At 41.0% G+C, this 26,285-nt stretch overlaps 1 protein-coding gene across 1 annotated transcript in view; it reads right to left on the bottom strand.

Moving 5' to 3' along the window:
- The window catches only part of BMP6 (bone morphogenetic protein 6), a 161,522-nt gene that overhangs the window by 23,731 nt on the left and 111,506 nt on the right, over positions 1-26,285 (bottom strand). Inside the window, exon 2 of the mRNA XM_081086855.1 lies at positions 10,874-11,066. Coding sequence (XP_080942981.1) covers positions 10,874-11,066 — 193 coding nt within the window. The remainder of the gene's footprint in view (positions 1-10,873; positions 11,067-26,285) is intronic.

Raw genomic sequence — 26,285 nt, 5'->3', positions numbered from 1 at the left:
TCACCTGCTCCACCATCCTGCCATGGCCAACACCTGCCATGTTCTGCGCATGCCCCCTGGTCAACGCACGTCATAGTGACCAGCTGTTCAGTTGTTCCACTGTTTGGTCTATTTGCATATTAGCCTTTTATTATATAGGATAAATTCATGGCTACCTAACCTGTCTTCTTTGGCCACGTAAACAAATGATGTTCCCAAAGACTGGGGTACACTCCAACATGCCCTGGTGACCGCACACAGATTAAACAAGGAATTCTGCACCTTTTATACAAATCTTACATGTTTTAGTTCTCATCACAATCCTACATTTCCATATCCTTATCCAATAGAGGGAAATAAAGCAGCAACAATACTGTTAATTTGTGATTTTTTAAAAAGATGTTTCACAAAATAAGCTTAACTACTACCATGGCCTGCCTCCCACAGCCCTGGCCATCCTGGCAAGGAGGTGCTTACACCAAAGCAATCCATTCCTGGGAATGAATAATATAGAAGGCATAGTTTCCAGAAATAAAAACCTATTTCCTTTTCTCTTTCATGTTTACCAAGTGGATAAGCAGTTCCCAAACAAGAGTTTCCTCTGCCCACCACACCCTGACGTCTCCTCGCTCCCAAATTTAGCATTCTTTTGAGTATATGCAATTCTTTATGACAACTTTAATTCCTCTCTGTGACATACTTTTCTATTCTGTGCCTTTACAAAGAACAGAACATACATAGGCTGAGGAACAAGGTTTGGCAGCTTCTTAAGCCTTTACTTGTTACAATTCAGGCAGCTCATTCTAAGTATAAATAATATGCACCTCACTAAAAAGATAAAACTAACTAGTTACATAACCCAAGCTGTGGGTCAGTTGTATTCTCCCCTTTTCAGGGGCAAAGGAACAAATACTGAAAAGTTCAATGCTTGCCTGAGGCCCACACTGAGTGCGCCAGAGATGATCAAGTCAGCAGTAAGATTTCAGGAGTCCCTGAGGATCATACCTGTGAAAGCCAGACACAGAAAGAGAAACAGGTGTGGCTGCACATGGTGATAAAAGGCTTTGATTTTCTCCTACCAGACCACAATGGTGTCCTCCAATCCTGGCTTTCTCAAATTTGCCCTTCTCTTCAAAACAGAAAATAGTCTCAGATATCTCACGTTTATCTCAGTGATGATAAAAGTCCACTCACTTCACTTCAGCAGGCAGCACTGAACATCCAACAGAATTCATAGAGCAATCAGTCTATAAAAAATGCCTCTCCAAGGAAACCATCCTCTGAGATCCTGGAACTGGATCAACTACTGGGTTCAGGTCTTGTTTTCAGAACTATACTATTTGGTTAATGAATCAAATATCAACATTTGTGAGGATTTATTATAAAGACTTCCAAGTAAAAATATGATACTTCAGAGATGTATGCTTCTGACTACGATGTATCAAACTAACACTCCCATTAAGAATAAGTTTAAAAAAACAAACCTGTTTGAAGTTATCTTAGAGCAACTAACACTACCAATATTTGATGAGTCAAGATCTTCGAAAGAAGGGAAATGCATGAAGGTAAGCCCTGTATTTGCTGTTGCCTTTTCATCTTAAAGCACTTGTTAACTCCTTGCATGAGGCATAGATGGCAAACATAAAGGAACAGCAGCCTAGAGTTTGGAACAATGTCACTGGCTGGGACCACTGAGTGTAAGGCAGCTAGGACTTGAAGGGCTAAGGTCCCAAAGGAAAGGAGCTGCACAGAAGTGAGCTCATAAATGTGATCTCATAGAATTTTGGGTTCACTTCCTCTAGGACCTTGGCTCTTCAAGTTCTGGCTGAGTTGAACTCCAGTATTTTGCCAAATACTAGGCTGTGTATGCATGGAGTAAGAAGCTGAGAAAACAAGCAAAAAAAAAAAAATGCTTTGAGCATAAAAAGCAAAGCAGACTTTTTGGCAGCATTACAATGCTGGGGAGTTAAACATTAGAGTTCAGAGCCCACCAAGGAAGATGGGCCTTGGAAAACAGCCTTGACCTTCAGCTGAGACCTCTACAGGGCTAACTTCTAGGAGAGAGAGAAAACCAGAAACAGATGAACCTCAACACATCCTGAAACCTAGCCTCAACTTTGACAAAAAGGACAAGGTAATCTGCTTGTATTTTGTCTGCTTTCTAGAAGAAAATAAAATCCAGTCTGGAAGATAACAGTATCTAGGACCATTTTTCATAAATAATGTCAAGAATTTAATTTTAAAAATTATCAGACATCCTAGGAAATAAAACCAAATGAGGAAAAATCAAGGGAACAAACAGATAATGGAAATAGACCCATAGGTGATCCAGATAATAGAGTTAATCAGAAACAATTTTTGAATCTGCCTTATAAAAAGAGGATAATAAATTACAAGTAGGGCCTGTTCCAGGGATGTGAGTTTGGTTTAACATCTGAAAGCCTTTAATGCAATATACCACATTAACACTAAGGAGAAAAATCATATAATTATCTCCAAAAATTCAGGAAATATTTATTTTATTTTATTAATTAAATCTTTATTGTTCAGATTATTACATTTGTTCCTCTTCTTTCCCCCTATAACTCCCCTCCACCCAGTTCCCACCCCACCCTCCTTGCTCCCTCCCCACCCACTGCCCTCAGCCATAGGTGCACGATTTTTGTCCAGTCTCTTCCCGCATCCCCCTTACCCCTTTCCCCCCCAAGAATAGCCAGTCCACTCCCTTTCTATGCCCCTGATTCTATTATAATCACCATTTCATTCTGTTCATCAGATTATTCACTTGATTTTCAGATTCACTTGTTGATAGACGTGTATTTGTTGTTCATAATTTGTATCTTTACCTTTTTCTTCTTCTTCCTCTTCTTAAAGGATACCTTTCAGCATTTCATATAATACTGGTTTGGTGGTGATGAACTCCTTTAGCTTTTTCTTATCTGTGAAGCTCTTTATCTGACCTTCAATTCTGAATGATAGCTTTGCTGGATAAAGTAATCTTGGTTGTAGGTTCTTGGCATTCATCACTTTGAATATTTCTTGCCACTCCCTTCTGGTCTGCATAGTTTCTGTTGAGAAATCAGCTGACAGTCGTATGGGTACTCCCTTGTAGGTAACTGAGTTTCTTTCTCTTGCTGCTTTTAAGATTCTCTCTTTGTCTTTTGCTCTTGGCATTTTAATGATGATGTGTCTTGGTGTGGTCCTCTTTGGATTCCTTTTGTTTGAGGTTCTCTGCGCTTCCTGGACTTGTAAGTCTATTTCTTTCACCAGGTAGGGGAAGTTTTCTGTCATTATTTCTTCAAATAGGTTTTCAATATCTTGCTCTCTCTCTTCTTATGGCACCCCTATAATTCGGATGTTGGTACGCTTGAAGCTGTCCCAGAGGCTCCTTACACTATCTTAATATTTTTGGATTCTTTTTTCATTTTGCTTTTCTGGTTGGGTGTTTTTGCTTCTTCGTATTTCAAATCATTGACTTGATTCTTGAAATCCTTTAGTCTGCTGTTGGGAGTCTGTATAATATTCTTTATTTCAGTCAGTGTATGCTTAATTTCTAGTTGGTCCTTTATCACAACCTCGAGGGTCTCATTAGATTTCTTGTAGATCTCATTAAGTTTATCGGCAGTTTCTAGAAAATTCTTGAAAAACCTTAAAAGTGTGGTTTTGAATTCTATATCCAGTCGTTTGCTTTCCTCCATTTCTGTCATTTGTGTCCTTTTTCTTGTCTCTGCATTTTTTATGCTTCCTGTGTTGATAAAGTGGTTTTCTGTGCTGAGTGTCCTCTGGGGCCCAGTGGTTCAGCCTCCCCAATTACCTGAGGAGGACACTCTTGGTGCACCCCCTTGTGGTCTTTGTGCACAGTCTTGTTGTAGTTAAGCCTTGATTGTTGTAGTTATCACTGGGAGGAATTGACCTCCAGGCCAATTGGCTGTGAGAATCAGCTGTGTCTGCAGTGGGAGAACTTCTGTGCTGGAGACACCCTTCTGGGCAAGACTTGCTTCAATGGGGCTTTGGTGCTCACCGAGTCTGCCCCCTGAGTGTGTCCTTTATGGTTCCACGGAGCTGCAAACTGGATGGTCCCACTCTGACCTCTGGGTTTCCTGGCTCCTGGATCTCTAGGGAGGTGCTAATCTAGCCTTTGCCTGAGGCTATCCAGCAAAAGCCTCCCTGCAGGGCTTGGGCGGGGCGGGTCCCACGGGATCAACAGGGCAGGGCCAGCAGTTCTGGCTGCTCTCAGTCCAGCCCTCAGAGGCTCTGCTTCTCAGTGTCCCGGTAATCGCTGCAAGCCCCTCAAAGAGAAAGCTGCCCTCGAGTTCCGACAGATGCCAGACAGTCTCGCTTCTCCCGTATGAGTCTGGGTCCCTAGAGACTCGCCTGGAACTGGAGCTCAGAGCCTGAGACTCCCTCCCAATTGAAAACGACAACCACGCCCTCAGCCACCAGCCCTCTCTTCATGTACCTCCGCACCTTAGTATTTTACTTCCGCACTGCGCCTCCTCTGAGTCTCGGTATGCTTTTCTCTTTCCTTCTAGTTGTAGAATTTCCACTCAGCCAGCCTTTCTGTGGTTCTGGATGATGTCCGTTCCATCTTTTAGTTGTATTTTTGAAGTGGTTGTGTGAGGCAGCAAACTCTGGTGTTTACCTATGCCGCCATCTTGGTTTCTCCCCCAGGAAAATATTTTGATAAAATTTTACACTAATTTCTAATTTTAAAGAAACCTCTTAACTAGGAATAGAGAAGAATTTCCTTAATCTAATAAAGAGTATCTACAAGAATGTTTATAGAAAACATCATCCTTGATAGTAAATTATTAAATCTTCCCTCCTCCACCCTTAGATTAGAAATCTGACAGGGATTTCCAATCTGAGGTTAGAAATCTGACAGAAATCTGAATGGAATTCAACATTGTACTGGATGTCCAGCTAGCACAACAAAACAAGAAAAAAAAACTATAAGAAATACAAAGGAAGAAATAAGACTGATACTTATAAATGACATGATTATCCCATATAATAAAAGCTTAACAGGCTAAGTGTCCAACCCTTCATTCAACCATTTGACCAGTTGCTATGATGTGCACTGACCACCAGGGGGCAGATGCTCCAACCAGTAGGTTAGCTTGCTGCTGGGGTCCAGCCGATGGGGACTGGACAAGATGGGCCAGACACACCTTAGACCCTTCTGTGGTCCATCCCTGGCCCTGAACTTGCATCGGTGAGGTCCCTCGGCCTGGCATGCACCCTCTTGAAATCTGGGACCCCTTTGGGGGATGCTGGAGAGCTGGTTTCGGCCCGATCCCCACAGGCCAGGCTGAGGGACCCTACCAGTGCACAAATCCGTGCACCAGGCTTCTAGTATTTATAGAATTTCCAAACTATTGCTCAGAAAAATTATTAGAATTTATATGTGAATTTGCAAGGTTGCTAAATAAAAGAACAATATACAAATTCAATTGTATTTCTAAATGTGAGCAAAAAACAATTAGTGAAATTTTAAAAAGCTAATAATGCCATTTATAATATCATATAAAACTTACACACCTGGACTAATTCTAATAAAAATATTCAAGAAACAAAACCACCAAATATTGATAAGTTAAAGACAGCCTAAGTAAATACAATATTCTTGGATTGGAACACTCAATATTGGTAAGAGTTAATTTCTCCAAAATTGATGGGCTTCTGAAATTCCAATCAGAAGCCCATCAATTTTATTTTGTGGAAATTGAAATGCCTATTTTACAATTTATATGGGAATGCAAAGGTCTATAAATAGCCAAGAAAATCTCAAGGAATAAAATTATAGAACGTACACACCAGACATCAAGCCTTCTTTAAAAACTAAAAGAACTAAGAGTACAGTATTGGTGGAAGAAGAGAAAAATTAACCAATGGAACAGAATAAAGATCCCAGAAATAGACCCACACATATGTGATCACCTGATTCAGGACAAAGATACCACTGAAATAAATGGAAAACAAAATGTATTTTCAATAAGTGCTACTAGACCAATTAGGTTATTCTATTCTTACACAGCCGGTATATCTAATCAACTTCAATAGCTCAAATATCTGCTACTGTAGTTTAGTTCATTCTGCTGAGCTAAGCACTTCCATATCCCATTGCCTCCTGGGCATCTCTACCACGACTCAAACATGTCCAAACCAGACCTTATCTCCATTCCTCTTCCTGACTTATTCTTGTGGTGCCTAGCTCTCTGTGAGTAGTTCAGAGTAGCATATCAATCTAACCATTCTGAGAAAATGTGTATTGGCCCTTTGACAGTTATTTTCTCTCCTTGGACAATTATATTCTATCTGCAAAATAGGTCAGAATTGGTGAATTTTGTCAAATATTTAGTTTAAGCAATAACTCACTGTGGTCTTTTTTCAGGACCCTGGGCTGGCTCTGGGCTGTCCTAAGGAAACCTTTCTCAGTTTGAAAACCAACTCTCCAGTAGCACTGCCTTGTTTCCTAGATTCAGAGATGCGTTTCTTCACTTCCTAAGGATTCTGAAATTAGGATAAAACATACAGGGCTAGCAAAGTAGGTTTACAGTTGTTCGTATGGAAAATAAAACAATAATTAACAAATAGTAGAAGAATCAACTCTTTGTTTCACATACTCACAACTGTAAACTCCTTTTGCCCCACCTTGTAGGAACCAAAGTTAAAAAAGTATATATAAAAAAAAAAACCACTTTGCCTATTTGCAAACAGAGAAGTTGTGATACTGTTTATACCAGGAATAATGAATTTTAAACTTGGTAATTATTTCTTCTTTAAATGCACCATAGATAGAGCATGAAAAGTTATCAGCCCTAACCAGTTTGGCTCAGTGGATAGAGCATTGGCCCAAGGACTGAAGGGTCCCAGGTTTGATTCCAGTCAAGGGCAGATACCTTGGTTGCAGGCTCGATCCTCAGCCCCAGTTGGGGCGTGTGCGGGAGGCAGCGCCTCGATCAATCGATGTGTCTCTCTCACGTCGATGTTTCTCTCTCTCTCTGTCTCTTCCCCCACACCTACAACTCTGTTTAAAAATCAATGGAAAAATATCCTCGGGTAAGGAGTAACACACACAAAAACAAAAAAAAAACAAAAAAAAAAAAGGAAAGGAAAGTTATCATATACACAAAAGATAGACTATCACTGCTAAGCAATGCAATCACCAAAACAAATGGAACAGAACATGGTATTTCAAAACTTGCAGAGGCAAATGCAGCCAATTCATGGACCAATAGGACCCTCTTTCAGACACTGAACGTGCTCCTCTGTTAAAATTTCTGGCTGGCTCTCAGGAGATGCTCTTTGACTTCTAAGTACACAAAACCAATTAAAACCAGTAAACATATGTCTTTTAGCCAAATAAGAAATGTACACCAACGTGATATTTTTTAAAGGCCTCAGAATTGTCTTATGAATCTAAAGGTGCCATAGAAGTAAAGATCATGCTACATCTTATGACAAGCAACATGCTACCATGATGCTACTATATATGAGTAGGAAAGGTCAACATTATTCAGAGTATCTAGGTATGAAGTCAGCTTAGTATGTGTGAGATGCAGAAGACAATGGTGAAGTAAATGGACAAATGTATAGTACTGTGAATAAGTACAAATACTTCTGTATACATTTATTCTAGTCTTCCTTCCCCTACATACCCCTCCTCTAGAAAAGCTGCTAATAGATCAATGCTTGGTCTATAGATCAACAAAGGTTTGCAAATGTTTTCCATAGGAAGGTCTTGAAGGTCAATGTACCAGGGCCTGAATTCTAAAACACATTTTCACCTCCAAGAGAACTGTCTCAGTTGCTATCCAAACAGAAGCATCCTTGGATGTTCCCATCAAGCCAAGGAGATGGAGATGTGGAGCATGCCCGTAGGAGACTGCTTACTGCTTTCTGGCATTTTACCTTTATCTTGGGACTGTCCTCACATCATCGGGCTGACTTTTGGGAAGCATAGCAGACAAGTTTAGGCATAATTTGGACTTGGCAAAATTCCTATGTACCACGTTTCATTCGCTAATAGGTAATATGCCTGTCCTGCTTAACTGATGGGCTCATGGTTAAATCCTAATGAGGGAATATATGAGAAGGTCTTTTCCAAACTCTAACTACTATGTAAATGCCAATTTTTACTAGTGTCATCATAAAAACATAATGATTTATAACACCAGATGTTAACACCAAACTCATCTTAAAGTGTAAACTGCACACCATAGCACAGGACACATTTACAAAACCAAGTACAAAGGCACCCTGGACTCCTCTGGTTTAGCTGTCACTCTCCTGGGGGGTTAATTCCACTCTGATCTATGGGTTGCTTAGACCTTTTCAGGACTTAGATTCCATCTCAGAGCTTATTCTCAGGTTTTGAATAAAGTATCACATGTTTCCCTGTTCTTACTCAAAGCACCATCTAGTCAAGTAATCCCTTTTTTAACTTACCTGGTTTAATGATTTCTTACCAGTCTGAGGAATATGTTTCTGTAGCAATCACAGCAATGACTTAGCTTCCAAGAATCTTCCCTGACCCTCCCTGAGTTGGGCCTCCTAGCTGCCCTTTATACCAGGAGGCCCAACACATGGCTTATTCTGCCTCAGCTGTGTATATGAGGGCATTGAAACACCTGCCTTTCTTTTCTCTTTTGCAAGGAGGCCAACTATTTTGCAACACACACACTTTTTAAAGTAAGTTAATCCATCAAGAACTACAAATTTCACTGGAACACAGATTAGACAAATAAGTTTCTTTACAAGCCTGGAGAATTGTTTTCGGCCAAGACATCCCAGTCATAGGCTTAACTCTGAGGCCCCTGCAAGAACATGAGGGGACAGCAGGAGGCCTGGCCCCTGGCCCACCCACAAGAAAAGAAAATATCCTCCTGGCCAACCAGAACCCTTCAAAGCATGAAATTCTCCCAATTTCCCCAGTATCTTCCCTTTTCCTGTACATAAAAATTAAACACGCCCAGTCATGAAATATCTCCATCCTAGAAGGCGGAGAAACTGCAACTCCACTTTGACAGAGTCATCAAAGGTTGGGGCAGTTGGGGATTTTGTTTTCCAAACTCACTGCTGGCCCCGAGGAGGTATGACACCACCATCTGAAGCACAAGGCAGCTGCTCATTTTTGGCTGAAGTTCAATATAAACCTTACAAATGGTCTGCTAGCTCTCTTTTTAAAAATAATAATTAAAAAAGAATTTTATAGTCACAAAACCCACAATCTAGTGTTTTCACTATAAAGCTTTTCCTGGAGGCCAGAGAAAGCCATGTATTCTGACAAAGTTCTGAGCCAAAAAGGTACCAGGAGGTTATTTCCACCAGAAAAATATAACGGGACAGATAATGAGGCAGGTTGAAAATCAACAGCTCAAGCAGTTCCAAAGACTCACTGAATACCAATTCTCCCTGAAGTATCAAAAGATGAAAATCTAGCAACAAATAGTTTACTTTTCAAAAGAGGCCCTTAGCAGTTAAGTCATCGAGTATGCTTTTATTTAGGAGTGAAAATAAGACATCAACAAACTTCCCATTCATTCTGAAATTTTGGTTAGTTATAAAGAGACCACAATGACTATATTTTACTTATTATTTAACCATTCCAGCAAGAATTCACATACAGCCATCAGTGTGTATGTTCAACACCATGATGGTCCTCCAAACCTGGCAAGTGTCCTTCCTTCTTCCTTATTTATTTCCCTCCTTAGAGATTTGAATATACATTAGGGCCAAATGTTGAATGGTGTTCTCAAAACTAAAATAAACTTTTTATGGGACAAGTTAACATTTGTTATTATTTTGGTGTGCATATTTGTGACAGATCCACACACAGACTTACAATTTCAGGATAAATTAAAGTCTTTCCCTAAACCTTTGGACATTCTTAGGAAGTCAATAGAGTTCCGAGAACTGGAGCAAGAATGTGCACTTGGTTTATAAAGCCAAAGCTAGCAAGTCCCTCATACAGCCTGTAAGTGTGGGGTTCCCTACCCATCTGCATTCTCTTCCTTCCACTTTTATCTTCATATCTGATTCGCTGGTCCCACCTCATGCACACTGAAAAGTCTACAGCATCGCTAATCTACTGTGCACCAGCACTCCACCCTCCCCAAACTACTAAACTGACCCCTAAATAGGAAGCAAAATTCAAGGTCGTTGGCTTGTTTTCTGTGTGCTATAGGTTTGAACTAACTGCTGTAATACTTCACTCTTTAGCCCTTCCTCTAAATATCACTCCATGGAAGTCTTTTTTCTTTCATTGCTAGGAAGGTCCATGAATGTATTTGTAGTTATTTTATAAAATGACTTGGCCTCACTTCAGAAAATCAGAGTAATGCAAACACAGGGGGAAAAAAAGTCCATATTCCCTGTATCGAAATGATAAAAAATACATTTCACACACACACACACACACACACACACACTCATTTACTCAAAGACATATCATGCATATGTATAATATATGTGTATGCACAAATACGTAGCCTTTTTTTCACTTGAATTAATATCATTTGTAAGCATCCTTACATAATTTTCATGTGTGAATTTATTTTAGCCATCCTCCTCCATCATTCAAAGCAGGGTCTAAACAACAGTGGGAAACATTTTATCCCCAATAAGTCACATGTTTTCCGATCACAAAGGATGCATAGTAAATACTGTCTAGTGGCTTACTTGAGAAAGGAAAACCATTTGGAAAGTCTTCAATTTAACAGCAAAACATCTTCCTGCTGGCTAAACACTACCATTTAGAACACGCCCCTCATCATGCTCATGGACAAGCCCTGAACTCGGATCACCTACCACAGACATACTCGAAGTTATATGATGACAGGGTGAGAAACGGGGGCCAGCCCCACCCTTGGGCTTCCTTGAGCCTTCATACCTGTGCTGATGCTCCTGTAAGACTTGATAAATGCTGATAAGAAAAGTTTGGTTTTTAAAACTCCCCACAACACAGTCCTTGTAGATTCGGAATTCTGCAGCCGTCACCGCCTCACCCTCAGGAATCTGGGATAAGTTGAACTTGAACTCTTTGTGGTGTCGCTGGCGAGGGGAGAACTCCTTGTCGTACTCCACTATAAGATTAAACAAGAGAGAGTGACAACTATTGTTACTTGACTAGGTGCCACAGGCTCAGCTCAAAAGAAAGTCTCCCATTTTAATTCATAAGTGGATTACAGGTTACCAATGGCTCATAGAGGATTGAGGTGATGGAGAGAACATTGGCTAGGCTGTCAGGCAGACTGGGATTAAAATCCTTCATTTTACCCAAGGATTAAATAAAATGCTTACATTTTCTTTCATTTAAATACTTTAAATACTTAGTCTCACTCAGTTGCATGAAAGCAAGTTATTTAAACTCTTGGCTTCTTCACAGGGAAGTTGTGAGAATTAAGAAAACAATAACACATCAGGTGATCCTGGCCCTGATCCCCACTCGCCACCCCCCACCCCGCCTTCCTGCGGCTCTGCCCCTCAGACCATCAGCAGTGGACAGGACAGGGGTAGCCCTGAGCCTGCCTTAGGCATCGATCGTGCTGTGGGGAGGACAGTGAGCAACGCATTTGCCTAGGCCTGAAGCTCCACGTGTCCTCAAGCTGTGCCTGCTGCTCAGTGGAAGTTTTTGTTGAAGGGTTTAGGGTAAAGCTTCATGGAAGATGCTGCTCTGATAACGTTCACTGCCCTTCCTGTGCAGGTGGACCCTGCGCGCCGTGAACGGCTGGAGTATCCGTTTGATCTGCACATAGAACCAAAGTATGAAAACAAAGATGAGGAAGCCAATCACTAATGGGCAACTTGCTATTTTCCAGTGCTGTTTCTTCACATTGGGAAAGGATGGAGTCTAAAACCTGTTTGTGTGTTTTTTTAATGAAATCTTTTCCCTGCTTGAAGAGAAGCCAAATTATGAAAAACTGCAACTACTAATTACCATTTTCAGTCAGCTTTCAGATGCCTGAGTGGAGTCTGTGTGAGAGAAATGGTATCAACCTCAGATGCTTAACCCATGATCCTTATAAAGAAAAACAGAGCACCCCCCTTCCCACCGTGAACCCTCGCTCTCTCCCCAGAGTTCAGAAACCGTCTGCCCTGCTGTTCCTGTGAGTTATTTTCTGAATGGCAACACAGTAAAATCTCATGAGCAAAGTAATCCTTTATGACAAGGTTTTCCCAAGGGCTTGTGGGTAGAAAAAAAAATCAAATTATTTGCCACCTTTGACTGCCCACTTTCTCCCACGTGTGTTGTTCTCCATAATCACCAGAGAAAAGCTTTGGAGATTTAGCCTCTTTAAAAAAAAAGCTAATAACTCTTTATAAGAACCTAAGACCTTGATGGCATTTGCAGAAGCTAAGGAAAGGTAAGCCATCTGTAGGCATGAGGTTTTAAATAAAGAATTGTTGAAACTGCCCTGTGACTATGCAACAAATCCTTTAGATTCAAGTTCTCTCTCTTTTTTCTTTAATTTTTGGGGTTAATAAAAGGACAAGCTTTGGCTTATGTAAGAGCTTGAATATAAGTAAAAAAAGGTCTAACCAGAAAGTAAACCATAGTTTAGTCCCAACAAGAGAGCAGGTTTTCTAATTAGTGGCTAAGCATGAAAAGCAATATTGTTGGGGAGTTCACCCGAGGCCACCCACACATGACGGTGTATCACTTTCCCCTAAAACTGATCTGCCTTTTAAGTTTGATATGTTATCATCAGTGGTTAAAAAGGGAATCGAATCTGATTTCCCAAAGAGACTTTCTAAAAAATAGTCGCACAGCTCTTCTAAGGGCCTTTTGGGTGCTTAAATTTTAATGTCACTAAATGAAAAAATATTTTTAAGATTCACTTGAAAGAGAATGCTTAAGAATTTCTAAAAGAAGTCTTTCAATTGCCCTTAATGTAAACAATTAGAAAGAAAAACATAGGTAGTAAAGAAAGATAGAAGATAGTAATAAGATATTTCAGTTAAGAAGGAGAGAAAGGGACAGACATGTCAATAAATGAGAAATGTGGTAGCTAGTCTTTGGAGAGATGCACCACCTCCTTGTATTCATAGCCTTGGGTGGTCTCCCTGCTCTGGGCTGGCCCTGTGACCATCTTTGGACCAACAAAATGCAGCAATGGTGGTGCTGAGTGACTTTCTATGCTAGGATGTAAGTTTTAAACTTTCTTCCATTTATGTTTCTTGGAATGCTTGAGTGAGGAGAGATAGCCACAATGTACAAAGTCCAGCTACTCTGGAACTTCCATGCTGTGAGGAAGCCCAAGCTAGCCATGTAGAGAAGCTGTGTGGTGCATGGAGAGATAAAGGAAAGGGGAGAGGGGAGGGAGGGAAGAGCCCAGTCAGTCTAGGAAGCCTTAGCTGAGGCACCAGGCATGTTGTAAAGGTGCCATCTGAGAGGTCCAATCCAGTGGAACCTTTGGATGATTCACACCCCAGCCACCATCTGACTACAACTGCATGAGAGACCTCGAGAGAGAACCACCCAGTCGAGCTTAGTCATTTCACAAGAATGTGAGACTAAAGCATTATTGTTTTACGCCACTTTGTCTTGGGTGACTTGTTATACAAGAAGGAAGGGAGGACAGGAAAGGATAAGACAGGAAGATCAAGAGAAAAGGGAAACTTGACCTTGCTAGGAAAGAGAGAAATTGCATGATATTCTTAAGGATAAGGATTTCAAAATGCTGGGAGTCAACATCTATATATATGTAAAAGCCTAAGCGACCTGCCAACCAGTAGCTATGATGCACACTGACCACCAGGGGGCAGACGTTCAACACAGGAGCTGCCCCCTGGTAGTCAGTGCGCTCCCACAGCAGGAGTGCTGCTCAGCTGACCGACAGGCACCAGATGCCAGGCTCACAGCTGGCGAGAGCAGCTGCTGCGACACAGCCTCTCCTGCCTCCGCAGCAGCACTACTGAGTGGCAGTAAAGGCAGGCACTGCAGGGCCGGGATGAGCGGGAGCTGCGCAGCACCTGCCCGGGCTTGGCTTCCTCCCTAGCTGTATGTACTACTACATCCCCTGAGGGGTCCCGGATTGTGAGAGGGCGCAGGCCAGGCTGAGGGACCCCACTGGTGCACAAATTCATGCACCAGGCCTCTAGTGCAGCGGTTCTCAACCTGTGGGTCGCGACCCCTTTGGCGGTCGAACAACCCTTTCACAGGGGTCGCCTAAGACCATCCTACATATCAGATATTTACATTACGATTCATAACAGTAGCAACATTACAGTTATGAAGTAGCAACGAAAATAATTTTATGGTTGGGTCACAACATGAGGAACTGTATTTAAAGGGCCAGAGGTTGAGAACCACTGCTCTAGTGTATGAATAAGAAGGAATCCTGGCAAATCCTTACAGACACATGTGAAGGGAGAGATAAAGAATCTAAAAATGAGAAAACAGAAGAATAGTAGTTCAAAGCCTTCATTTTATTATAATGTGAATTAGAACTCATTGCTTTATGTGTGCATTTTCTCATTTCTCCTCTACCAAGACATTATCTTGAGGCACTCCGAACTTCTGCTTTTTCTTTATCTTTCTCTGCCCCATGAGTCTCTGGTTGCTATCCATTAGCTTTTACTAGTAAGTTCTTTCACCCAAACCCTTCACTCTGCTGTTTTCCAATCCCTCCCCTCTCCTCATGCCTTTTAGCTAGAAGTAGGACCACCTTCCTCACTCTCCCCAAAGTATCTCAGCCACCAGTCACTGGAGTTTGCTTGAAATTCCTGTTTTCTCCACCAATTTTTTTGCCTCCAATTGAATATACTTAATGCATTTTGTTAATGTCTCAGAGATATACAAAAAACTAAGCACAATTAGGTCACTTACCCACACATGCGTTTGAAGACCACAGTGGTGAAATAGTAATATTTCTAGTGAGCTTAGTATTCCCCCTTCAAGTTGTATGATTCTGAACTCCTTAAATTTCAGAGAGTTCACAAAGTCTGAGAGAGGGCTGAGCTCTGAATTCAGTGCTCACTACCTATTTTGCAGCCTCTAGCATTTGGCTTCTCAACAGTGCTGCCACTTGTGGTAAACAATTAAGTGGTAGCTAAGAGTGTTGATGAAGTGTCAAACTGCCAAGCTGGTTTCAGATTCCAGCTCCCTTTCCTCTTACTTAATGTGATGCTGAGCAAGATATTAGTCAAATTTCCAGTTACCAGTTAAATGGGAATAATAACATTTCTGAAGATATGGCAATCTATACAAAATAGTCAATGGTAAAGGAAGTGCTCAATAAATGTTACTTGTAATTATCATTAGCTGATATTTGAGAATCTGGCTCCTCTGAGCTTAGATTATATTGTTGCTGACTAATTCAAATTTATTCATGAGTCTGTAGATAGGGCTGATTAACTTCTGCTAAATTAGCTTTTTTAATTAGAGATTCGTTCTGTGAAAAGGGCAGTAAGTGAAATCACCATATTGAGTATCATCAGCCATGGTGTTTGGCTAATGGATACAGTGCTGTGTTCTCCGAGGCAATAATTGCTAGAATTTTTCATTTCAAGGGCTAGTGAAAATATGTTTAATGGTGGTGACCTTACACAAGGTCACCTACTTTCTCTGTTTACTATTTGTAAGTACAATAAAACAAGATAAAAAACTATGCTCTTAGATTGTATGATTTGATTCCTAAAGGTCCTTCTAACACCAATTTTTTTAAAAAAGGACATAATTGAAGAATACATGAAATAGTTTAATTTAGCTTTATAAAACTAACCCTATTCTTTCTTTTTGTCTCAGACTATATCATTTGAAATTTCAGACCAGGTCCAGACCTTTGGCCAACATGTAGGGCCACATGACTATGGAATAAAAGTTAAGATTTAAAAATGTAAATTATGTACTATACATACAAAAAATATAGGTAATTTATGGAGGTAACAAAGCACAATAATAAGCACCAAGAGAACCAGCACTCAACTTAAAAACTGCCACCTGACCAATACCATGGTAATCCTCCCTGATGCCACCAATGGTACCTCATATCAGAATAGTGTCTAGAGAGAAACCAAGATGGCGGCATAGGTAAACACCGGAAATTGCTGCCTCACACAACCACTTCAAAAATACAACTAAAACACAAAACGGACATCATCCAGAACCACGGGAAGGCTGGCTGAGTGGAAATTCTACAACTAGAAGGAAAGAGAAAAGCACACTGAGACTCAGAGGAGGTGCAGAAGTAAAGTGCAGAGGTATGGAGGCACGCATGGAAAGGGCTGGCAACTGAGGACACGGTTGTCTTTTTCAATTGGGAGGGAGTCTCAAGCTCCCGACTGCTCTGAACTCCAGTTCCAGGTGAGTCTCTGGGGACCCAGACTCATACGGGGAGAAACCGGACTGTCTGGCATCGGTTGGAACTCGAGGGTGGCTTTCTCTCAGAGGTGCTTGCAGCGATTACCGGGACACTAAGACACAGGGCCTCTTAGGGTAGGACTGAGGAGCAGCCATAGCTGCTTGCTCCGCCCTGTTGATCCCCTGAGACCCTGCCCCACCCAAGCTGTGTGCAGAGGCTTTTGCATATAAAAGGCCTGGCCCTTTGCAATCTGAAAATTACCTAACAAACTGAAGCTGGGTCAGAGAGACCCAGAACATCCAAAAGAAGGCCCAAGGCCCCACAGAAGCTTACATTGCTTCACAGCTGGGCCTCATCTGGGCACCACTAAACCCCAAACAAAGAAGAGGAATCTGCAGATCTCTCCATAGCTCCTGCTGGGTAGCCTCAGGAAGAGGCTAAATTAGCACCTCCTTAGAGATCAAAGAGCCAATATACCCAGTGGTCAAAGTGGGAACATCCAGATTACAACTCCTCAGATCCATAAGGGACACACTCATGGGGCAGACTCAGTGAGTACCAAAGCCCCACTGAAGAAAGTCTTGCCCCAGAAGGGTGTCTCCAGCACAGAAGTTCTCGCACTGCAGACACAGCTGATTCTCACAGCTAATTGGCCTGGAGGTCAATTCCTCCCAGTGATACCAACAACAATCTAGGCTTAACTACAACAACACTGTGCACAAAGCCCACAAATGGGTACACCAAGAGTGTCCACCTCAGGTAATTGGGGAGGCTCAGCCACTGGGCCCTATAGGATACCTAGCACAGAAAGCCACTCTATCAACACAGGGAAGCAGCAAAAATGTGGAGACAAAGAAACAGGTCACAAATGACAGAAATGGAGGAAAGCAAACTACTGGATATAGAGTTCAAAACCACACTTCTAAGGTTTTTCAAGAATTTTCTAGAAACTGCTGATAAATTTAGTGAGACCCTCAAGAAATCTAGTGAGACCCTCGATGTTATGAAAAAGGACTAACTAGAAATTAAGCATACACTGACTGAAATAAAGAATATTATACAGAGTTCCAATAGCAGACAAGAGGATACCAAGAATCAAGTCAAAGATTTGAAATATGAAGAAGCAAAAATCACCCAACCAGAAAAACAAAATGAAAAAAGAATCCAAAAATATGACGATAGTGTAAGGAGCCTCTGGGACAACTTCAAGCGTACCAACATCCGAATTATCGGGGTGCCAGAAGAAGAGAGAGAGCAAGATATTGAAAACCTATTTGAAGAAATAATGACAGAAAACTTCCTCTACCTGGTGAAAGAAATAGACTTACAAGTCCAGGAAGTGCAGAGAACCCCAAACAAAAGGAACCCAAAGAGGACCACACCAAGACACATCATCATTAAAATGCCAAGAGCAAAAGACAAAGAGAGAATCTTAAAAGCGGCAAGAGAAAGAAACTCAGTTACCTACAAGGGAGTACCCATACGACTGTCAGCTGATTTCTCAACAGAAACTATGCAGACCAGAAGGGAGTGGCAAGAAATATTCAAAGTGATGAATGCCAAGAACCTACAACCAAGATTACTTTACCCAGCAAAGCTATCATTCAGAATTGAAGGTCAGATAAAGAGCTTCACAGATAAGAAAAAGCTAAAGGAGTTCATCACCACCAAACCAGGATTATATGAAATGCTGAAAGGTATCCTTTAAGAAGAGGAAGAAGAAGAAAAAAGTAAAGATACAAATTATGAACAACAAATACACATCTATCAACAAGTGAATCTAAAAATCAAGTGAATAAATAATCTGATGAACAGAATAAACTGGTGAATATAATAGAATCAGGGGCATAGAAAGGGAGTAGATTGACTATTCTCGGGGGCGGGGGGAAAGGGGTGTGGAGGGTGCAGGAAGAGACTGGACAAAAATCGTACACCTATGGATGAGGACAGTGGAGGGGGGATAAGGGCAGAGGGTGGGCTGGGAACTGGGTGGAGGGGAGCTATGGGGGGAAAAAAGAGGAACAACTGTAATAATCTGAACAATAAAGATTTAATTAAGAAAAAGAATAGTGTCTAACATTCCTTTGCCTTTTAAAAACTAACAGTTTTACTATGTATATGTGTCACTAAATCATAGAGTGTTTAGTTTTTCTTTTATCCCTTAAAGCCATCTCTCAGCCATGATGGAAGTATTACATGGAAAATACAGGCATGGTCACAGCTAAGAGTGAAGGTAGACTAGGCGGATGACCACACTATCTTCTGTGGGTAAGACATGGCTGCTCTGCAGGCAGTGGCTGACAAGTCCTCTCCTTCAACTCTACCTCATATAGATCTATTAAAAACATGGGCACTTTCTCAACAAGTGTTGGTAAGGATGTGAGGGAAGTGCATTGCTGGAGGGAATGTAAAATGGTGCAGCTGCTATGGAAAACAGTGTGGCAATTCCTTAAAAAATTAAACATAGAATTACCATATGATTCAGCAATTCCACTTCTGGGTATTTATCCCAAAAAAGTGAAAGTAGGGACTCAAGCAGATATTTCACACCCATGTTCATAGCAGCATTGTTTACAAAAGCCAAAAAAGGTGGAGGCAACTCAAGTAACCATTGACAGATGAATGGATAAACAACATGTACTAGTAGCATATACTTACAATGTAATATTATTCAGCCCTAAAAACAAATGAAATTATGACATATGCTACAACATGGATAATTCTTGAAGACATTATGCTAAATGAAAAAAGCCACAAAGACAGAATGTAGAATTGTGGTTGCCAGGGGAGTACTTGTTTAATAGGTGCAGAGTTTCAGTTTCGGAAGATGAAAAACTTCTGGAGATGGATGCTGGTGATGATTTAACAAGAATGTGAATACATTTAATGCCATAGAACTGTACACTTAAAAATTGCTAAAGTGGTAAATTTTGTTATGCATATTATACTAGGAGGGGAGAGAGAGAGAGAGAGACCGCAACTGAGGGGAAGGGAAGGAACTTGCAATCCAGGTATGTGTCCTTGACTGGGGATCGAACTCATGACCCTTCAGTGTGCAGGCCAATCCTCTAAACACTGAGCAACATGGGCCAGGGCTAATTCTAATACTTTTACTTGTGGATTCCTTTTTTCTTGATTCATCTTATTGGAGGTAATTTTCTGTTTTCTCTCTCTATTGTTTAATTTTATTCTAATAAAGATATTTTTTTAAAAAAGTCTTTATTACATATGCCCTCTTTCCCCCCCCACTGACCACCTCCAATCCCCCTCTGCCCCTCACCCCAGGCCTTTAGCACCCTATTCTCTGTGCCCATGGCAATAAAGATATTTTAACAGAGGCATTTTCTGAATATCATCCCACAAAGTCTGAATTATTTCAATTACATTTGTCTAGAGAAAAATAAAGATACCATCTATTTTAATTGCAAATATAAAATAGAAAAGAAAGAGGAGATAGGGAAGAAAAAGAATAGAATAATCTCTCTATTTAATACATTTAAGAGTAGTCACATATTCATTATTTTCCACTAACTGGATTCATTCAATATTTAATTCAAATTCTACATTTTCCAAATGCTTCATGCTTCTCCTTATAGTTACACATCAAAGTTGAAAAACTTGAAACTCTTTCTTTTAATTGCCATTCCAGCAGCTACTGTAAACAAGTGTTCATGCCATGGCACATGTTTATTTAATTTTAGGCAACAAGAAGAGTTCTGGCTGGCCTTCCAAGGGCTGTGCCCACGGCAGGCTCTTGACTTTATGTTGCAAGCAACACCACTAAATTGTATATGAGATACTCAATTGAACTCTCCAACTCACATTTTAAACACAGGGAGATGACAGACTACCCTCCAGAATTCACCAAATGTTTCTAAATACTTGTATTCATGTCCTATAAAAATCACAAATATCAAGAAGAATCTATTTTCCTGGCTGCCATGCTCCAAGTGATGCCAGGAGCCGGTCCATGCTTGCTGTTTCAAAGGACCTGGCATATATGGCATACTACTGTTCTTAATATGTTTGCTCACCTTCTAGGCACTATGTGTTTTAACCAAGGTCTCTGAGAAAGGTTGTTTCCCCAGGTAGGGATTTTCCCCTGAAGTTAGGGAGGGAATAAAACCTCTTAACTAAGTGCCAGGTGGGTAATTAATCACTTTAACTACGAACAATCATGCTTAAGCTACATAATCTTTACTCCCTGGAATGGAGATAAGAAACGCCCTAACCTTTGAAATAGAGATTGATAGGATTGGAATAAACTGGTATAAATACAGATGTAAGAAGACAGAAGGAAGAGAGACAGAAATTGGCACAGAACCTACACAGAACGTTCTCTAGAGACAGAAGAACTTCGCTGGAGAGAACATGGCAAAAGATCCTGGACAGAAACTGGCCTCAGAACCTAGAGACAGAACCTAGCGAGAGAACATGGCAAAAGATCCTGGACTGAACCTGACTACAGAAATTGGCAAGAGAACCTGACTAGAACCTGGTGACTGAACCTGGCTGGAGAACCTGGACAGAACCTGGCTGGAGAACCTAGCGAGGGAACACGGCCACAGAACCTGGCTGGAGATACTAACCAGAACTTCGCTGCAGATCCTGGCTAGAGAACCTGGTGACAGAACTTGGCTAGAGAACCTCGCTATGCTGATCAACTGAACGCTGCCTCTGTGTCGTTCCTTCCTCGCCAACTCCGTCCACACCTTTGGGGACCCCTGGACCCACTGGGGCTGGACCCCAGCAAAGTGACATTTTTCTAAACTTTATTTTTTATTTAAAATAATTATACAGTTCCACAGGTAGCTTCAAAACATAGTAGAATGGATTAAGAAAATAGAGAGAGCATATGTAACATATTATATAACCCTAAGAACACTGGCATTATACTTTAACCACACACCATACTCGACTTCCACCATTTTTTACATGCTTTTTGGTATGTGTATATATAATTCTATGACATTTTATCACATGTATAGATTCCTATAACCTCCACCACAATTCAGGTACACTGTGCAAAACCACTCCTTGGGCCTACCCTTTTATCCAAATGGCTTTTCAAACTAGACCCAGCTCCTACCTTATAAAGAGCTTTAGGACAACAATAAGTGACAATGTATCTCGTTAATAATAAGGGTTAATCAAGTCATTTTTATTTTATTTTTAAAAACTCATTTTAGAACCATTCTGACATCCAAACACAGGTGTTAACATCAGTCAGGTTGGGAAGAAGCTCAATAGCTACAACCATACATGTCTGACAATGGAAATAAGTCATAGGCCTCAGCTAACGAGAGGGTACACTCAGCACCTTAATAAACGTGTCTTGAGGAAAGACTGAAACGGAGTAACTGCAGCCTTGACAGAGTTTCATTAACATCAAATAACCACATTTGTGCCTACCTATACGACTATTACAAAGAAGCAACCAGACCACATTTAGTGAAAATCAATATATACAATGTGCAATGAATAAAAAGTTTAACATCTTCATTCAAAACTCATAGGTAGGACAGCCCAGAGAGAAATATAGACTCACCTACAGTCTGATTCCAACGGGAGAGCAATAATGGGCAGAATGCCCTCCCTGACTGAGAGAATATATTCGTTATCCCAGACTATCCATTTCTCTGTAGATGACCCTGTGTCTCTCATTGATTGTATAACACCTTGGTCCTTGGTGTGCTGGAGCTTCCCTGTGTGCTTCTTTTTATTCAGTCTGCCCAGATCACATGGTACTTCGTGAATCTGTGGATTCCTATCTTTCATCAGTTCTGGAAAATTCTGAGTCATTAATTCATCAATGAGGGCCTCTCCTCCATTCTCTTTAGTGTGTCCTTCAAGAATGACAATTAGATGAGTATTAGACTTTCTTGTTCTAATTTCCATGTCTCTCTTAACTGCTTTTTTATATCATTGATCTCCTTGTCTCTTGGCTGGGCAGTTTACTTAGGTCTATGGATAAGGTCACCAATTCCTTCTTCAGCTGGAAGGCATGTTTTAAGAGCCATCTATTAGTTTGTCATTTTGGTGACTTTAAAAAAAATTCCAATAGCTCCATTTGTTGTTGCTGTGTGGCCACTTGGTCACTGTACTCTTTGTGCATTTCCTATGTAGTTGTCTTACATTTTCTCTTACTTGGTGTCTGCTTCTTAATATGTAAAATCCTTGGGGGAACTTAATCTGCATAATTTCCATCCCATCTCTCTGATGGCTTTCATTTTGGTGGTTTATTTATTTCCTTGTGGGTCTGGAGATTTTAAAGTAATTTTTGATTGAAAATAATCTTGGATGTTTAAATTGGTGTTGCTTTTCTCCCCTCAAAAGATGTTTGCTTTTGTGAGGAACACGACCAACCTGGAACCACTTATGTCCCGTTGAGGACCCTGGCTTAATTCGGGAACCTCTGGAGCAGCTTGCCCACAGGCCTGGACCTGGAGTTGGTCTCATGATCTGCAGTCGTGTTGGTATTTGCACTCACAGAAACCTGGCTTTTATGTTTGTTTGCTCAAGTTGCACGCCCAGGGAAGTCCTCAGAGATGGCCCCGAGTCCCTGACATTCATGCTGTAGACATACTTTCTCTTGTTTATCCTGGATCTAGTCATATGTCAGCAGGAGGGCCTTACAGATGATCTGGTCTACAATCCTTCCAGAATTTGAAGGCTTTATTTTATCATGTGTGTTTAGAAAATAACATTTGGAGCACGTTCCTCTTAACTCCTAAAGATATTATAAAACCTGCCTCATGTTTGAAGAGTTTGCAAACATTTTCATCTGTTTCTCAGAGTAGTCCCAGAAGATACGTAAAGCAAATATTACCATTCTCATACCAATGGAATTTGAGTCCAAAAGAAGTTAAGGGGCTGTCCTATGCCACTTACTTTTATGAATTCAACTATATTTTTATGCATCAGCCTTTCACAATTCCACACCCAGCTCATTGCTCTCCTTAAGGGATGTGTTTCTCTTACTGCTAGGTAGAGCTCTTCATCCAGATGCCGCTCATGTTTTTGAAGCCATGTGTACAAAATGGAACTCACCACCTCCCCCTTAACTACTTGCCCCTGTAGCTACAACTCTGCCCATCTGGTCACTCCAGACTGGACAATTAATCGCCAACTCCTATTGAATGTACCTTCCAGAACTGCACTGTCCAACACAATAGTCACTAGCCACGTGCAATTATTTAAATGTAAACTGATGAAAAATGAAAGTTCAGTTCCTCAGGCGCACTAGCTACATTTGAAGTATTCAGGAGCCACATATGACTGGTGGGTAATAGATACATCATTTAGACTTCCATCATTAGAGAACATTCTATTGGATAGCTTCTGTTCTAAAAAATTCTCTAACCCACCTGGTCCTGCCCCTCCACGACCAATGCCCTTGTGCAGAGCCTAGTCCTGCTGCCTCCAGTTTTGCCTCGTGTCCATCCATTCTCCATTCTGCAGCTAGTAGCACGGTTACAAATCTGACCTTGTAACTTGTCTGAGAGCTTCCAATCTTTTTCCCCCAATCGCCTTCCAGCCTCATTCCTCACCTTTCCCCACCTTGAATGATACTCTTGGGAGACATGAAACTGCTGCTTTTCCAACCACACTCCCCAGGACCTCAGGCCTTTGCCTTACTGATATATTCTCCTTGCCCTTTAAAAGGCGTTTCCCTCCTTCACCTCCAGGAGGAAGCCCGTGTACAGACCCCAGTTCTGAAGCAGCAGCACTACAGGCCCAGAATACCAATTACAGATGGCTTTGCACTCTGAGTTCAGGATGCAGACCCCAAGCATGTTAAATTTTAAAAAGCAGAGTAAAGAAATTAATCCGCTCAAATGACTTCAATTATACTCAAGCCATATCACAAGGTTATCACATACAAGAAAGATGAAATAAAATTTTAAATTACATCTTTAATGTAGAGAAACAGACCTCTGACTCTCTCTTTTATTCTTTTTTATTAAGGTGAAGTGACATTTACATATTAAAATTAACCATTTTATAGTGAACAATTTAGTAGTATTTAGGACATATACAATATTGTGAAACCACCACCTCTATCTGGTTCTAAAGTACTCCCATCACTTGAAAAGAAAACTGCACACCCATTAAGCAGTATTTCTCCATTCTCTTGTCCCCCCAGGTCCTGGAAACCCACAATCCATCTCTACGGATTTGCATATTGAGGATATCTCATAGGAATGGAATCATACAATTCTTTGTAATTTGTTTTGTTCACTTAGCATGTTTTCAAGGTTCATCATTAGTGCTAGCATGTATCAGTACTTCATATCTATTTATGGCTATGTGATATTCTATTGTATGTACACACCACATTTTGTTTATCCATTCACCCACTGATGAACATTTAGACTGTTTTCACCATTTGGCTGTTATAAATAGTGCTTCTATCAACATGCATGTACTTGTATTCAAATGCTTGTTTTCAATTTATCTGAGTATACAAGGTGCGGCAAAAGTTTACACTTGCTCATGTGAAAAAAATCTATAAAAATAAAAGCATCATATGCTAATTAGACTGGACATCCTTCCAGACGACCTTCCGGATGAAGCTGGGGCTGCGAGAGAAGCCCAGGTCCCGGGTGCCAGAGGGAAGCCAGTGCCAGCAGCCAGGGGAAGGAAAGCCTACTCTTGCATGAATTTCGTGCATTGGGCCTCTACTAATATAATAATTAATAAATAATAATACAATAATAAAATTTGTTTCACAGTCACAACTGTAAACCTAGTTTTGCTCCACCCTGTGTATCTCATTCATTCTCTTTTGTTTTTCCTTGTCTCTCCTTCTCAGCTTCTGATTCCCCAGAGTTACTGTGAGAGAGAATTATAATTATCCATCACAGTTTAATCGCCCTGTCCTAAACACAGGGCGATCAGCTAAGCCCCCTCCTCAAGGCCAGGCTATGCAAGACATCTGAACACAAAGAGGCTGGAGAATGAATGAGTGTTGAACGTGCCCAGGACAGGCTCTGGCACATAGTAGGTTTGCAATAAATGTTTGCTGAGTCCGTTTATGAACAAGGCTAACCCAGGGGAATTGCAGAAGAGACCTCCAGAAGGAGAAATCGACAGATGCTGTAGACCAAAAGTCAAAAGGGGAAAAGGATACCTCCGAGGTCGACACGGTAGGGAGAGTGACGAGGGAGAATGGAAATCAAGTACTGATGAGAGATAGCTTCTTGCCAGGAGAAATCCTGGGAACGTTGAAAAGAGAGGAACCCTAATCAAATGACTATTGTTCCCTCTTTTGAAAGTCAGGAGTCTAGTAAGCAGGAAAGAGCGCAGGAGCAATAGGCTGGGGATGTGAGGTCATAGGCAGCAACCGCTCTTTCAGGCCCGTCAAGTTACTTAACTGTTCGCAGTCTCTTACATCATCTACAGCAGAACCTTTTGAGCTCGGCGTGTCAGCATTTTGAAAAACCCTAACTTAACTCTGGTGCCGTGTCACATATAGAAATTTTTTGATACTTGCAACCATAGTAAAACAAAGATTTATATTTTTGATATTTATTTTATATATTTAAATGCCATTTAACAAAGCAATATCGACCAAAAAAAATGAGTTCGCATGTCACCTCTGACACGCATGTCATAGGTTCGCCATCACTGATCTACAGAGTGGACATGACATCTGAAAACAAAGGTAATATTACTTCATCACGTGTCAGAATGCGATAGCAATAACCATTTGTTATGGATTCTGCCTGTGTTTACTGATTTGGTGACCAGCCTCATGTAAAGGCTCTGTGAACACTGCTAGGGCTACGAAGTGCTAGACGATGCATCTTTTTATTCAGAGCATTACTTGCAAGACCACTACCATCAGGGATTTCCTTCATATACACCCTTACCTGCCAATAAATCCTACTGCTTCCATCAAAACTTCTGCAGAGACGCAGAGAGAGCAAGAGCATGAAAAACCCCACAAACTGAAAAATCAGTCCTTAAATAAGTGGGGATTGAACTATGTTAGGC

The sequence above is a fragment of the Myotis nattereri genome, assembly GCF_964212035.1.
Source record: "Myotis nattereri genome assembly, chromosome: 3".
Taxonomy (NCBI): Eukaryota; Metazoa; Chordata; class Mammalia; order Chiroptera; family Vespertilionidae; genus Myotis; species Myotis nattereri.
This window is presented reverse-complemented; position numbering and strand designations above follow the sequence as displayed.